This window comes from Myotis brandtii, unplaced genomic scaffold (assembly GCF_000412655.1).
Source record: "Myotis brandtii unplaced genomic scaffold, ASM41265v1 scaffold550, whole genome shotgun sequence".
Taxonomy (NCBI): Eukaryota; Metazoa; Chordata; class Mammalia; order Chiroptera; family Vespertilionidae; genus Myotis; species Myotis brandtii.
The window spans coordinates 4075500-4090686 of record NW_005370043.1 but is presented as its reverse complement, the minus strand read 5'-3'; the positions used below and the strand labels follow the sequence as shown (position 1 = coordinate 4090686).

The 15187-nt window shown below is 36.9% G+C and overlaps 1 protein-coding gene across 23 annotated transcripts in view; it reads left to right on the top strand.

Moving 5' to 3' along the window:
* BTRC (beta-transducin repeat containing E3 ubiquitin protein ligase) overlaps positions 1-15187 on the top strand; it is a 175035-nt gene that overhangs the window by 152478 nt on the left and 7370 nt on the right. For all 23 annotated transcript variants that reach the window (XM_005878300.2, XM_014549443.1, XM_005878295.2 and 20 more), the window contains 8 exons: positions 1389-1575; positions 5985-6081; positions 7086-7223; positions 7695-7813; positions 9501-9750; positions 10182-10300; positions 11448-11558; positions 12971-13049. In XM_005878300.2, coding sequence (XP_005878362.1) covers positions 1389-1575; positions 5985-6081; positions 7086-7223; positions 7695-7813; positions 9501-9750; positions 10182-10300; positions 11448-11558; positions 12971-13049 — 1100 coding nt within the window. The remainder of the gene's footprint in view (positions 1-1388; positions 1576-5984; positions 6082-7085; positions 7224-7694; positions 7814-9500; positions 9751-10181; positions 10301-11447; positions 11559-12970; positions 13050-15187) is intronic.

Below are 15187 nucleotides of genomic sequence, written 5' to 3'. Positions count from 1 at the left end.
CCTTCTCCTCTTTTCCCTCTGTTTCCCCCTCCCTCTCCGTCTTCCCCTCCCCCTCCATCTCCCTCTTCCTCCCTCCTTCCCATTAATTCTCCCTCCTTCTCCCCTATTCCTGTCTCTAAAATCAATGAACATATCCTCAAATGAGGATTAAAAATAATACATATACATATATATACGAATGTGATCCTAGCCAAATAAGATCCACTTGACACTTATTTTCTAAATCTTCTGAAAAGTGAGATAATATCCATACAATCTTTATAATTACAATAATGTTTAAACACATTTGGATTGTTGCTAATGGCGTCCAAGTGTGTCTTCATATGATTCAGGGGAAAGGCACAAGATGGAATATGGTATTCTGTTCTGTTTAAGTTTGTGCCTAAGGGAGTCAAGTTTGAAGGAATCCTTCGGTACTATTTAAGTCTTTAGCAAACTTTGATATGTAACATGTAAAGAGAAAGAACTTTGAATGTTTTTGTCTCACTTGTGAATTAGCACAGCAGCCAAAAGGTTTATTAGTGAGATCATCCTATTTTATAGGATCTGTTCCTCTGAGGCCTCAGTATAGATTTGAGTGGTAGAAAAGTGTAATTGGGAAGCCATCTAGTTTACTCAGCTCAAGATCTACTTCCACTGTGTTTTGCTCTGTACATCCTACAAAATAGTCTCTGAAATTCTAACCAAGTTATCTATTGGTTTGGGATTATTTTCATTTTTTGGTACTGTCATTTAGGTTTTATAGCAGCAACTATTCTCAAATATAGTTTTTTTTAAACATCTGAAATTAAACTCATCCTTGAACTTAAACATTCCTTTCTGTCTTTCCTCTTGGGATGTTCCTATACCAATCTGTATTTCCTTCTTCTCTTCTTTCTGCATGCCCAAAATTCTATAGCCCAGCACATTCTGACTTAGTGCCTCTCCCCCAGTACATTTAAAGGATATTTCTTTTACTGAACAGCTTTGGAACTGCAGCAGTAATAGAAACAGAATGAGAAATGGACCTAATATAGAGATTTGGGGGGGTCTGAATCACAGAGTTTGAGATGCCATCCATAGAACATCCCCTAGTGCTGAAATCCATACAGATAGATGTGAATTGTTTTCTGGAATCCTTTTTATTTTTAATGTCTTGGGGGGTTTGCTGGATGTTAGCTTTAACTTCCTTATCTAAAGGAAGATAGAAAATACTCTTCATTTCTGTAACCTTATGGAAAAATTATTGACACTCATTTGACCTAAGTTTCTGTTTGAAAAAGAAACTGGACACACTAGGGACAGTGATGTGCCTTCATAACAGAATAAATGCTGTTTTGTTTCAAAGACCTTTTGTAAAAAATCATTTACCATCTATGTTCTTCTTTGCCTCCTTCCCCCACCAAAAGCTCGGGGTTTGGATCACATTGCTGAGAACATTCTGTCCTATCTGGATGCCAAATCACTATGTGCTGCTGAACTTGTGTGCAAGGAATGGTACCGAGTGACATCTGATGGCATGTTATGGAAAAAGCTCATCGAGAGAATGGTCAGGACAGATTCTCTGTGGAGAGGCCTGGCAGAACGAAGAGGATGGTGAGCCTTTTAGCTTTTTTACTATTAGAGCTTCAGGACCTGGCCACTCAGTCATTGGAACGTTGTCGGGAACCAGTGAGACCATTCTCGTTTAATACAGTGATTTTGCTGGTTTATAGCAAAAAATGTAGAATAGTTGTTCATGTTCTAGGCAGTTTTTCTTCTGACCAATCACACATAAATGACATTATAATGTGTTAATACTGCTTTGCAGAAAATAACAAAAAACGTGACTAGCCTTCCTTTTTAAAGCATTCTGTTCTCTGGGCAGAAACAGTATTCTGAAAAAGGGCTGAGGGGCAATTTATAAGGCAAGTAGATGACTTTGAATCACGTAGAAGCCATCAGATCCAGCTTTCCCCTAAAACAATCCAGAACAAATAATTATTTTCTCCTTTAGAAGATTTCTTGCCTTTAGCCCATGCCTGGGGTGTTTTATTGCCTTTGTAATCAAAATTATTTTTATGCCCAACTAAAATAAGAGCTATAGCCATCAGAAAAGTGAAAAATGGAATTTGGTATAAATAATGGTTTTTTTCATAAGACATATTTTTTCAAGATTTTACTGCTTAAGCTTGAATTCTTTAAGGCATTTTATAGTTAGCAGTCTGAGACTTACCAGTTTTGTTGTTTTGTTAATGTAATGGTACCATTTTGTTAGAACTTCTGAAAGATTCTTCTATATATAATTTGCTCTCAGAGGATACCTCTAGAATGTCACTATAAGAAAGTCAGCTATGAATATTTCTATAAAATAAAGGTGACATTAAATATTTTAGTTGATAGATATGCATCAGCAGACATATGTGTGCTTGGTATTATTCTGAGCAATGAATTTTATCAGTTTTTTACCTTGGATCATAAAGAGATACAAAACAATTAAAAATGGAGGATCAGCTTTTCTTAGCAATTTTCATTATAATATAGTTGGCTCCCTTTTATCTTTGAAATTAATTGGTATGTAATAAACAGAACGCCCTGTAAATTTTATATCAAGTACTGCAAGAGAGTTCTGTCATTCTGGCTATTAGGAAGACTTTAATATTTCTCTCAAATTCAGTTAAGGGGAGAAAATGCCAGGCAATTGTTTGGCTATGTAAAAATTGCATAAATGAAAGCATACTGTTATTTCTCCTTCCCCAAATATTTTTTCTATCCTCATTTATTTCACTATATAGAAAAATAGAAACCTTATCTCATAACTTATTTCATACTTTGGAATAAATTCTTTATAGTATAAAAAACAAAATAGTATGTAGCTGGATGGTATTCAAAGTCCATCATTTTGTTTAGCGTGCCAAGACCAACCTTAGAAATAGAGCAGGCAGTTGCTTACATGGGAACATTGTAGGGCAGCAAGGACTATTTCTCTGCCCCTCAAGGGGGGGAGGGAATGAAAAGAAACTCTCCTCCAAATCACTCCTGACCTGAAATTTCCGTTATAGAGATTCATCCCCATAGCCATAAAGGTTTTGTTCCCTGTTAAAACACACTTTGGTCCCATTTGGACTATAAAGGATAGTGAACCTTTATCAGACATTGGGAGTTCACAGTCTTTATTTTTTAAGATAGTGAGAACAAGAAGTATATGGGCAGATTTGAGCAGATGCATGTAAAAATGCCAAAAATCAACACAGTCTTCACAATTTTGCTCAGAGTTGGCACTAAACAGCAAGATCTGTTATGTTAGTTATACAGGAAAAAATATAAGATCATTGAAGAAATGGCTTTGGGGCTTTTTAAAAGGGGTGTGTGAAGGTATAACTGAAAAATAATCCAGGATCCAACTGTAATGATCACTCTTTCCCCTATCTCTTCAACCATAGGAACCCACTCCTGCACTTTTGAATACCCTTCCGAGTTCTGACTATTATATTCCTTTGTCTTTGTCCACATTTGTCATCTTAACTTAATGTAGCCCCATGAAATTACAAGTTTTTTTCCACTTCCAGTATCACCTTGACTTTCTGTGGCTGCTTCTATTTTTACATGTTGCCTTTCTTCCTGTGTTAGTATTCTTCCCCCACTTAAAAAAAATTTTTAGTGTATGGTCAGTTATTCATTTTATTCTTTAAGTTATCTTACCAAGCCTACTATGTCAATCAAGTCCCCCAAATGCTGTCATTGATAGTTTTGCCCATTTCATCCAACCAAAAATAAATAAATAAATACAGTTTTCTAATAAAGCTTTGGGTTTAACTTCTACTTTGCTGTTGTAATTTATATCTAAATGAATTTGATAGTCTGACCCTATGTGAACTCCATCTTCTCTCTTGAATAATACTGAATGTGCTCTCTCTGCTCAGTAATGGTAACTCTTAAAAGTATGATAAAAGACAACTTGGGGAAAGTCTATTTTCTTAATTAGCAGGTCACATTTTATGAAAACATTCTGAATTTAATATTTAGCATTTAGCATGTACTCACACTCTCAGAGGTACTAGGAATTTCATATAGAAATGTCCCCTATTGTCAAAGAGCTTCCATCTAAAAGATTTTGACTTATAGACTGAGAAACCAGTTTTAAATACCTAGACACCCTTTTTTGTAGCACCTCTGATTTGAAGAAATTCAGATACTTTAGCAAGCCATGGTAACTATGGTGCAGTAGAAAATAATCACAGGTTTATATAATTTCTCTTTCCTTAGGATGTAGAAATAGTTTCATTCATTATGAAGAAATCCTGGGATGCCTGTGTATAATTGCAGAGATTAAAAAGAGGACAGGAATCTCTGAAGAATGGTGGACATTGAGAGACAATAAAGTATTTCAGAGTATGGGATCTGAAATCAGACTTAGATTCAAACCTCAGCTCTACTCACTAGCTATGTGACCTTGGGCAAGTTTCTTAACCTCCCTGATGTTTGATTTCTTTATCTGTAAAATTAATGTAGTGACTCCTACCTCATTAAAGGATGTTTCAGTCGAAATAATTAGATTATAATTATTAACCAGATTTAGAATTTCTTCATTCAGAATCTATTGTTTGTCTGCAGTGTGTTGCTAGAATAAGATTGTTTAGAGAAGAGTTTTAACTTTTTAAAGCCAGAATTATTTCAGTGTATCTTGTTTGCCCTTTATGTTGGTGTATCCTATTGTTTGTTCCTATTTGTCCCTTTTTTAAAACTATTTTTTAGTATCTCCACTGCAGATTTCCCTTTCCGTATTAACACAGAAGTCAGAGCCAGCGGCTACCTTTCTGATAGGAAATTTTCTCAACTAATTTTCAAGGTGTATAATAGGAAGAGGGCAGGAGAGAAGCGCTCCTAGAGACATTGAACAATTAATTATATTGTAATGGAGCTATAGAGGGAGGAGTAGATGACTGGCCCAGAGAACACATGATTTCTCTAGTGCCAGGATTACACTCAGAGGCATTTCTGCCTATCTCCACTTCGCAAGGCACAGTGCCAGTGAGAACAGCAGTTAGTACACCCATAGTGGGGTTTACTAGCTTCCACACCGTGTTTGGTGGGTTCTTAACTTCAGGATAAGGAATTAAATTTTTTACCCAGCAGGAAGTGATTGCCATTTACTGATTTTTTTTTGTAGCAAAGATCTAGCTTGGGATATGAGCATTCCAAAGATGTGCTGTCATAAGGAAGGAGATGCTAACAAATGTTGCTCACTGGAATCAAGGAAAGGCAGTAAAATGCGTGTATGTATGTACATAGCCAGGAACACACCTGTGAAAGTCAATTTCATGCTTTAGACTTGACAGCACAGTGCTTGTAGGCATTTCTTTTCATCTTCTTCCATACCTGCTCTGAACACTCCTGTGATCCCTTTGTTTTCTGTGCAAATGAACTGAATTGCTCCTTTCAAGCATAGCTACACTGATCACCAGGGTGCCTGAGTTGCCAACAAACCTTAACCCCATAAATGAAGACAAAAAAAAGTGTTCTCTATGACAGAGGTGTTCCTACTGCCCATGATGCGAGGCTCCACTGACTAGCACAGCTTTACTCAGTGAAAAAAAGGCTGTGGGACATGTGCCTAGCAGTTCAAAGGTAGTACATAGATATCGTCATGAATAAAATTTTCAAAAGATAAGGCCAATAATTCTGTCTATCCAGAGGTCTAATAGAACAATAGTTGGATTCTGGTTATATGTATTTCATTTAAGTATTGACATTATAATATTCCAGAAGGCCTGATACTCGATGTTCTACACTGGAAATCATCATGTTTTACCCAAAAGCAAATCGATATTGGCCCAGTTCCTTAGAGCCCAGAAAGTTACTCCTTGATGTGGGACTCCTGAAACCAGACTTAACTTCACTCCTCTCCAGGCTAGTTATGGAGACTATTTGGAATGATAGTTGTCAAAACGCTTTGAAGAAATATGAAGCTCCTTGTGAATGCATAATATTGTGATTTTTATTATGAAATATTTGTGTTTTTTTAGGGGACAGTATTTATTCAAAAACAAACCTCCTGATGGGAATGCTCCTCCCAACTCTTTTTATAGAGCACTTTATCCTAAAATTATACAAGACATTGAGGTAAGAATCTATGTATATTTAGGTATTTGCCAAATACTAGAGAATCATCAACATTCTTCAGTAACAGCATTGTTACAGCAAACCCATTAAGGTTTATTGATGTGAGTTAAAAATCAATTTCTTTGTAAGAGAATAGAGTCGGTAAAATATAGTAAATTGCCAGGCAAAGATTTGTGTTTAAAAGTTATTTACTGCCGAAACCGGTTTGGCTCAGTGGATAGAGTGTCGGCCTGCGGACTGAAAGGTCCCAGGTTCGATTCCGGTCAAGGGCATGTACCTGGGTTGTGGGCACATCCCCAGTGGGAGATGTGCAGGAGGCAGCTGATCGATGTTTCTCTCTCATCGATGTTTCTAACTCTCCATCTCTCTCCCTTCCTCTCTGTAAAAAATCAATAAAATATATTAAAAAAAATAAAAATAAAATAAAAGTTATTTACTGATAGATAGATGGATAGATGGATAGATAGATAGATAGATGAGAGAGAGAGATTATGATGTCTTCATATAATATCAGTGAGACTGCACTCTTAACCTGATATTCAGATATCTTCTCAATGGAGCCTCCATGGAGATTCACTGGTAGAAATGACCATCATGTAGGAAGCCCACTGAGCACATACCTTCATGTGGCTCATAGATTGTCTTCTCTCAGTGAGCAGTCTCTTTCCACCAGGTTTATTATTTAATTGAATGAATTATATGAAGAGTTCTAAAAAATAATCTTTAATTACTTTACAAATGAAAAAATGTTTTATAATTTTAAATAGTGGCTGTTGTTTGTTTGTTTGTTTGTTAATCCTCATCCGAGGATATTTTTCCATTGAGAAAGTGGAAGGGAGGGGGAAAGACAGAGAGAGAGAAAACATATTTTTAGTTTGCCTTAAGTTTTAAATAGCCAATAGAGTGAAGCATTGAGCATTTGTCATTGGTTGCATGAAAGTTAGATAAGTGTTTAGTTCTGTTCCCTTCCTAATTACTGCCTCTTTACCATTCCTTCTTCTCAGACAATAGAATCTAATTGGAGATGTGGTAGACATAGTTTACAGAGAATCCACTGCCGAAGTGAAACCAGCAAAGGAGTTTACTGTCTGCAGTATGATGATCAGAAGATAGTAAGCGGCCTTCGAGACAACACTATCAAGGTGAGATTTCTTCAGGTGTGGGAAAGTAGCTGAAGAAGCTAGGGTGACCACATTCATAAAACAATCCAAAGCATAAATTCTAAGTATTATTTCCAGGAAGTAAGTGAGCATTTAAGGTTGTTTCTAGTCCCAAAGCCAAAATCAGTTCCTTAAAGGACAGATACCTGCTTCCCCCAAGAAGAGCATATAAATGGATTGTTAAATTCTCTTCTTGACGTTCACTGAATGAGCTATTACTCTTAGCCCTCACATAATTATAGGCTACCCCTGTTCCTTAATGAAAAGGATAAAGTCTGCATTAGTACTGAAGCCACATATATGTAGGTGCTTAGCTATACCTAGAGAAAAGAATGCATTCCACACTACTCTGAGCTTTGATTCTTTGAGGGTATCAAACACATAATAGAGCCAGCAAGTCTCTGCAGCACCCCATTATCACAGTGATCAAAAGGATCTTGTTTGCCCTCGTAGATCTGGGATAAAAGCACATTGGAATGCAAGAGAATTCTCACAGGCCACACGGGTTCTGTCCTATGTCTCCAGTATGACGAGAGGGTGATTATAACTGGATCATCGGATTCTACAGTCAGGTAGAAAATTTCAAACGACTTTTTGAACTCAATTATCAGATCCACTCTGTCTTTGTCATATATAGTAATTCTGTGTATATCTGCATGAGCACAGTTCTAAAACTTCATAACTAAAGAAGAAGAAACCATCAGCTCCCCCCACCGTTGTGTTAATCTAGAACTAAAAACTTGAATTAGGAATGATTAAGGTAAGTTTACATTTTTATACATTTGAGAAACTACACTTTCTGTTTTAATTTGCTAGAATCATCCATTACAGAAACTTGGTAAACCTTGCATTCCTTACAAAAACCACCTCACAAGGGAATGACATGAATGAAATGAAACCTTCCTTTCAGGGGGTTATAACTGTAGTGTAGGCATGTGTTATCTCCTTTAAAATGTGTACAGGTGAGAAATGCTCTCTCTTTGCCAGCCCCTCCCCTGCTGTCCCTGCAGTTTTTAATTGCAAGCTTCACTCAGGGAGGGGCCTTCAATTTCCAGAGGCATTAGTAATTTGATGACACAGTCATTATGCTGCTGGAGTCCAGTGTAGCTTGAGTTCTGGGTACCAGAAGCACTGCTGGAAACCTCTGTTAGAAATTTTGCCTTAAGCTAAAGGATTTAGCAAACATAATGCATCAGAAGTAACTTTTTTAAAAATAGTGGGGGGAAAGCAGTTAACTGCATTGTTAGATTCTCTGAAGTTAAATGTTTACCATTCTCAGTTATCCTCTGTGAATAGAAAAGACTGTTCTTGTTTCTTGTCTTTTGACTTAAAGGCATAGCAAACTCAGTTCTTAGTTATCGACATTTAACATTTATTGGTTCATGTGAAATGCCTCAAGGAAGCTGAAACGTAGAGGCTGACTAACATCATTTATAGGATAAGGGAAAAAATGATTTTCTGAAAAAGGGGGTTAATCTGGAAAAAGGAATAACTTGTGTTATAAAAACCAAAGTAAATATACAAAAATAAGAGTATTAAAGTCAAATACTATATCTCATCACATAAAATTCTCAAGCTAGCTAAGGGTCCTATTCTCTACTGTGAAGTCCATGTTTACAGTTGATGGCCCTTCTTGATCCCAATCCCCATTCAAAGCTCAGAAGTGGAGCCTTAGACTTAGGGTCTAAGTAATCTTGGGCCTTGACCTGTGTGGTGAAATCTAAGATTCAAAGACATCAAGATCAAATCCATAGCATTAAATCAGTCTGTTATGGAAGCTTCTTGGCCTATATCAGTTCTAGTTCCTGAGGGCTATCCATAGGACACTAATGCTGCTGTTATTAATCAGATCCCCAGTTTTAAATGTATCTTATTAATGGTATCAGATTGAATTTCTGAAGTTTTATAATAATCTTGAGATCTGGGCCCAATTAGTAGGTTATGGTGGCTGCTACCTCATTCCTACTCCCTACACATGCCCACATTTGAAGTAGTGTGTCTTTAAGCATTTCACATTGGCAGCATCCTTTCTTCTTGCTTTTCCCACTCTCCCATTCCAGCCCTCTATCTACCACTTCCCTGTGATCCATCAGTATTCTTTACCTCTGTTCAACTTCAAAAATGCAGAAGAGTAGGGTATAGTACTAGTATGAAAGTGGGGTGGGAGGGTGGGAAGCACAGTGGTCAAATACTGGTAGTACATTGTAGCATCAGTACCTTCAAAATCTCAGATAGCCTTCTTAATGATGTTTGTTCCAGGGTGTGGGATGTAAATACAGGTGAAATGCTAAACACGTTGATTCATCATTGTGAAGCAGTTCTCCACTTGCGTTTCAATAATGGCATGATGGTGACCTGCTCCAAAGACCGTTCCATTGCTGTATGGGATATGGCCTCCCCAACTGACATCACCCTCCGGAGGGTGCTAGTCGGACACCGAGCTGCCGTCAATGTTGTAGACTTTGATGACAAGTACATTGTTTCTGCATCTGGAGATAGGACTATAAAGGTAAGTTTCCGACTTAAGAGTAGGGGATTTCATGTGAAAATCTGATCAAGGGCTATTTCATATTAAAACATCACTGTAGACTAATTAAATATTTAAGTAATGGTAATAAATGAGACAAGTTATGTGACAATTTTGGTTAGGTATTTTATTACTATAAGTAATGGTGAGTGTAAGAAGGGCAGGAGTAAATTTAGGTTCAAGAAAATTTGTCTATAAGACCAGACTAACACCATACAGTAAATCAATTTGAGAAATCCTATGTGATAGCAACGAGCTACAAATTAGCCCTATATTACCATGAATCAAACTTGTCATTGATTTGGTTTGGCTTGATAACTTGGTTTAGTCCTTGCCTCTCCAGGACTCCACTTGCCGTAGATATTACTAGTGAGAGCGCCAAATCAACTGCCAAATGCCAAATTCTGTTTCAGGTATGGAACACTAGTACTTGTGAATTTGTGAGGACCTTAAATGGACACAAACGTGGCATTGCCTGTTTGCAGTACAGAGACAGACTGGTCGTTAGTGGTTCATCTGACAACACTATCAGGTGAGCAGCGGGTGCCTTGTCTAGAAGGGATCATTATTTCCTACCATTCATTGTTTGTGCACAGTTCAAACAAATCTTCAACTATGTTATGTTTATTATAAAATGTTTTTTCTTTCTGTAGCTTCTCGCAGGTCAAAAGTTTGCCCCAAGCAGAGAGGCAGCACAGCAAATCCTTTTGTCGATGTATTTCCTTCCTGTAATAGTTTTATCACCAGATAGACCTATTTAAAAGGTACTGCTTGAATGAGGAAGTGGGCAAGAGAGATACGCAGATTGAGGTTGAAAGCCCTTCTCTTTAAATTTCACCTGTCTACAGTTGGAAAGGGCTAATAAATAGCTAAAGGCCATTTCTCTCTGCCCATGGTCTAAAAAAAAGAAACAAGATTTGTTTCCCTACTAGCAAGTGTGCATTTTATTTTCTTAGTATTGCATAATTGACTAGGGAGTTACCAGTCTGAAATTATAATGAATCCACTAATGGAAGTATTTTTGGTGTTTTCCCGTCACAAAGATGAGCAAATTCATCTTTAAATTGTATTTGGATGATTTATCAATCCTCTCAATTCCTTCAAAGCACTAAGAGGATGAAATTATCATTCCTAGAAGTCATCTGGATTGGTCTGAAAGCATACAGTTTTTGTATATTAGCATATAAAAGTTTTTGAGAACTTCTTTTGTGTTTCCATTAAATGAGAAAGACTATCCTGCAATGGGTGAAAGCAGAGAGTGTCCTCAGGAAAGAGAAAAGCAGAGAGTGTCCTCAGGAAAGAGGTGAGGTCAGGATGTCACTGACATTCTTCATCTCGTTCTTATTGGTGATTTCAGGAAGCATTGTCTTTCTTGGCTTGGTCATTTCCTTCACAGGCAACTGTGTCCATTGAAGTCATCCTTTTTATGCCTTGAAGACCCTGGTTACAAAATTATATAAAGCATTGAAAATATATACTATGTTTGAACTTAAATTATATATTTTTCTACCTGAGTTAGATGGCAGAAAGGAAATAAATTACATCGAAAGCAGTACATTTTTGCATGGGTGTTGATTTATTTTGGGGACTTTTTTAAAGACATTGAAGTATATTATTATAACATTCCAAGCTTAGGAATGAATATATGAAAATTCACTTGACTCAGTTTTCTTTTCCAGATTATGGGACATAGAATGTGGTGCATGTTTACGAGTGTTAGAAGGCCATGAGGAATTGGTGCGCTGTATTCGATTTGATAATAAGAGGATAGTCAGTGGGGCCTATGATGGGTGAGTTTGTATCTACATCTTAATCTCTCCTGCCTTAGGATGTTAAATATAGCCTCTCCTTGTGTCTAAAAGATTATAGATTTCACAGAAAGGACCCAGTACAGTAGTTCTTGTGTCTAATTTATGTATTCACCTCTCCTTTGTTTACTCTTTCAAAAATATTCTTCCCAATTATTTAATTGCACTTTTTTGCTCATGATTGTTATTGATATTTGGGATTTTGGTTATGTATTTTTCCGGTTTTCCCTATAAAGCAAAGAATTGGACAAATCCAGAATAACAGGATATGCATATAAAATAGTGACTTACTATAAAACTAAAACATTGGAGGGCAATATCTGTGGGGCTTAATGTGGTAGGATCTTAAATTTTGATATCTTTGAATGTTTCCAAAAGTGCAGTTCCTTTGTCTTTGCTTCTTCTAGCATTTCAGTTACAATGAGTTCAGTAATTTTTATTTTATTCAGTCCAATTTCCGGTGAATATAGAATCCATTCCTATGGATGGATCCCATGTTTAGCAATGCTAAGCACATAGTAAATTCTTATAAAAGTATATTCACTTATGAAGACCTCTTTATCATTTCTTCTTGTCAGGGTACAAAGCTACAGTTCAAATATTGGCAGCTTTTTAAATATCAGAAACTAACTTAACATTATCTTAGTGTATGAACTGACTATACTGATATGTTAAGACAATTCAAGCAGCAGGAAGTGTAGCAGACCTACTACTTCTGCTTTGAGTCAACCATCACTCTCATACCCTTGAGAAATTGTTCAGGATGTGATGACATGTTCCAGCTAGGTCCAAGGTTACATTTTCTCATTCCCAGGGTTTTGATCTGTATCCACCTTTCTTGGGTTTTATGGGTCATTTATCATGAGGAAACATGACCTATAATTAAAAGTTTAGAAGGGCTAAACTTTTCTTACTTAAATCAAAATATAAGTATTCTTAATATAAATTCCAGAACTCTTAAATGGACCCCAGTCCTCTGGTACATGTGACCTGGGCCATTCTTAGAACTGACCAAAGCGAAGATGCTTCAGAGTTACAGGTTTATAGGTTTAAGTGATCTCTTATGTTACTAAGAGGCCTAACAATGTATAAGATCTTCTCTTAGCCCCAAAGTATAGTGTAGCTTTGCCATTCACTGTCTTCATCAGTTTGGTTAAAGCTAACCTGTTTCTTGTTTTTAGGTTAACTACATATATTTTCCCCTGTTAAGACCAAGAATGAATATAAGAACCAAGTCTCCAAAACAAAAAAGTTTTTATATATTCCTGTGAGCTGCATTTATTATATAAACTATATTCACCATACATATTTATTGCCATGACGTTTTGCTATTCTTCCTGTGCTCCCTTAATTTTGCTTTTAATTAAGATTTTTGTCCCCTTTTTGATCTTTAGGAAAATTAAAGTGTGGGATCTTGTAGCTGCTTTGGACCCCCGTGCTCCTGCAGGGACTCTTTGTCTACGGACTCTTGTGGTAAGAGTCTTATTGTTTAAGGGAAGTTGGGGGGTAGGAAGGAGAAGAAATTAAACATTGATGTGCTGTGGAATACAGATCTGGATTTGATAGTTAGAACCTCACAAAACCTACTACTAAGTGGAAAGGCAGCCAATACATGACAATAAAATATGTTTATATAGCGCCTTTCATCCAAAAGTGCTTTAGAGACTATATATGGAGAGAAATGTGGCAGCTGTTTAACAGCTGCACAGCAACTCTCCACATCAGTTTAGTACAGGAAGTGAATAAGAATTCTGTATCCACCAGAAACAGTAGGGGGTTCTTAGGGAGAAGGAACATAATTGCTCAAATTGGAACCTGTCCAGAATCTGAAGACCTGCACACCTGTGCCTACAAAAAGTGCCATGGGAGTCTGTGTGAACCCCTGGTCAGCCCCTTAGTTCTACATCCTATTCAAGGCATGCTGTCTCCAGCAACTTGAATCCCATCTTTTTTATTCTTTGTATATACTCCCTTGCCTGAACATCTTGACATTTGGAAGAAAAAGTGACTCAAAAAGATCTTATATCACCTTCAAAAGCACTAAATTCTTTATCATGCCAAAGGCCTGGATTAGAAAATGTTCTCAGTATAAAAGCTGCTTCTATTAGAAAAAGATTAGGTGGGGCACTAGAGAAGACAGTCTTTTGCACAACTCAGGGAAAAGATGAGAGCAAGCATTTGAAGTCCCAGTATTCTGAATCGTGGCTCAACATTTAGGTATTCCCTGCTCTGAAAAAGAGAGATACATTTCTTTGTCTTCCTTGTTGGATTTAAAGCTCATTTCAGTACAATACATGCTTTACTTTCATGTTTCACACATGTTTTTTAAAATGTGTACTTTCATTCATTTACAATTAATCTAGGTCTGGTTTTTAAAAGTATAATTTACATACAGCAAAATCTGTCCATTTTTAGTGTACTGCTATGAATTTTACAGATGTGTAACTACCACAATCAAATTATAGAAAATATCCATCATTTCCCCAAAATTGTGTCCCTTAGAATCACCCCTCGCAACTATTCATCTCATTTCTGTCCCTGTAGTTTTATTGTCTTACGAATGTCATATAAATTAAATCATACAGTATGTAGAATTTTGCCTTTGGCTCTTTTTACTTCATTTAAGATTCATCCATGTTATTGCATGTGTTAGTACTAAGTTCTTTTTTATTGTTAGGTAGTATTCCATTGTGTGGATGAACCAATTTGTTCATTCACTCATCAATTTAAGGACATTTGGGATGTTTCCAGCTTTTGGTGATACTGAAAACATTCCCATGCAGGATTTTGTATGTATATATTGTTTCATTTTTCTTGGGTAAATACCTATAACTGAAATTTCTATGATAAATGTATGTTTAAATTTAAAAGAAGTACTAAGCTATTTTCCAAAGTGGCATTTTGGAAGTTTGCAAATGTATGCCACTTTACATTTCCACTAACAATGTATGAGAGTCCCACTTTTCCACATCCTTGATAGCACTTAGTATTGTCAGTTTTGTGTGTGTGTGTTTTTAAGATTTTTAAATGATTTTTAGGGAGAGAGAGAGAGAGAGAAACATTGATGCGAACGAACATTGGTCAGTTGCCTCCTGCATGCACCCTACCAGGAATCGAGCCTGCAACCTGGACCTGTGCCCTGACCGGGAATCAAACTAGCAACCTTTCGTTGCATGGGTCTATGCCCAAGCAAATGAGCCACACTGGCCAGGGCTAGTATTGTCAGTTTTTTTTTTAATTAATAACCATTTGAATGAGTGTGTAATGGTTATAGTTTTAATTTGCATTTTTGTGATAACTAATGGTGTAGAACATCTTTTCATGTTCTTTTGTGAAGTGTCTGTTCAAATCTTGTCCTCATTTATTGAGTTGTCTTAAATTTTTAAAAAGAGATTTATCCTATATAATAAAAGGGTAATATGCAAATTGACCCTAACGGGGGAACGACTGGGACCAACCGTTCACTATGACATGTACTGACCACGAGGGGGCAGATGCTCAATGCAGGAGCTGCCTCCTGGTGGTCAGTGAGCTCCCACAGGGGGAGCTCCACTCAGCCACAAGCCAGGCTAAGGGCTGCAAGCTCTGTGGCGGTGGCAGAAGCCTCTCCC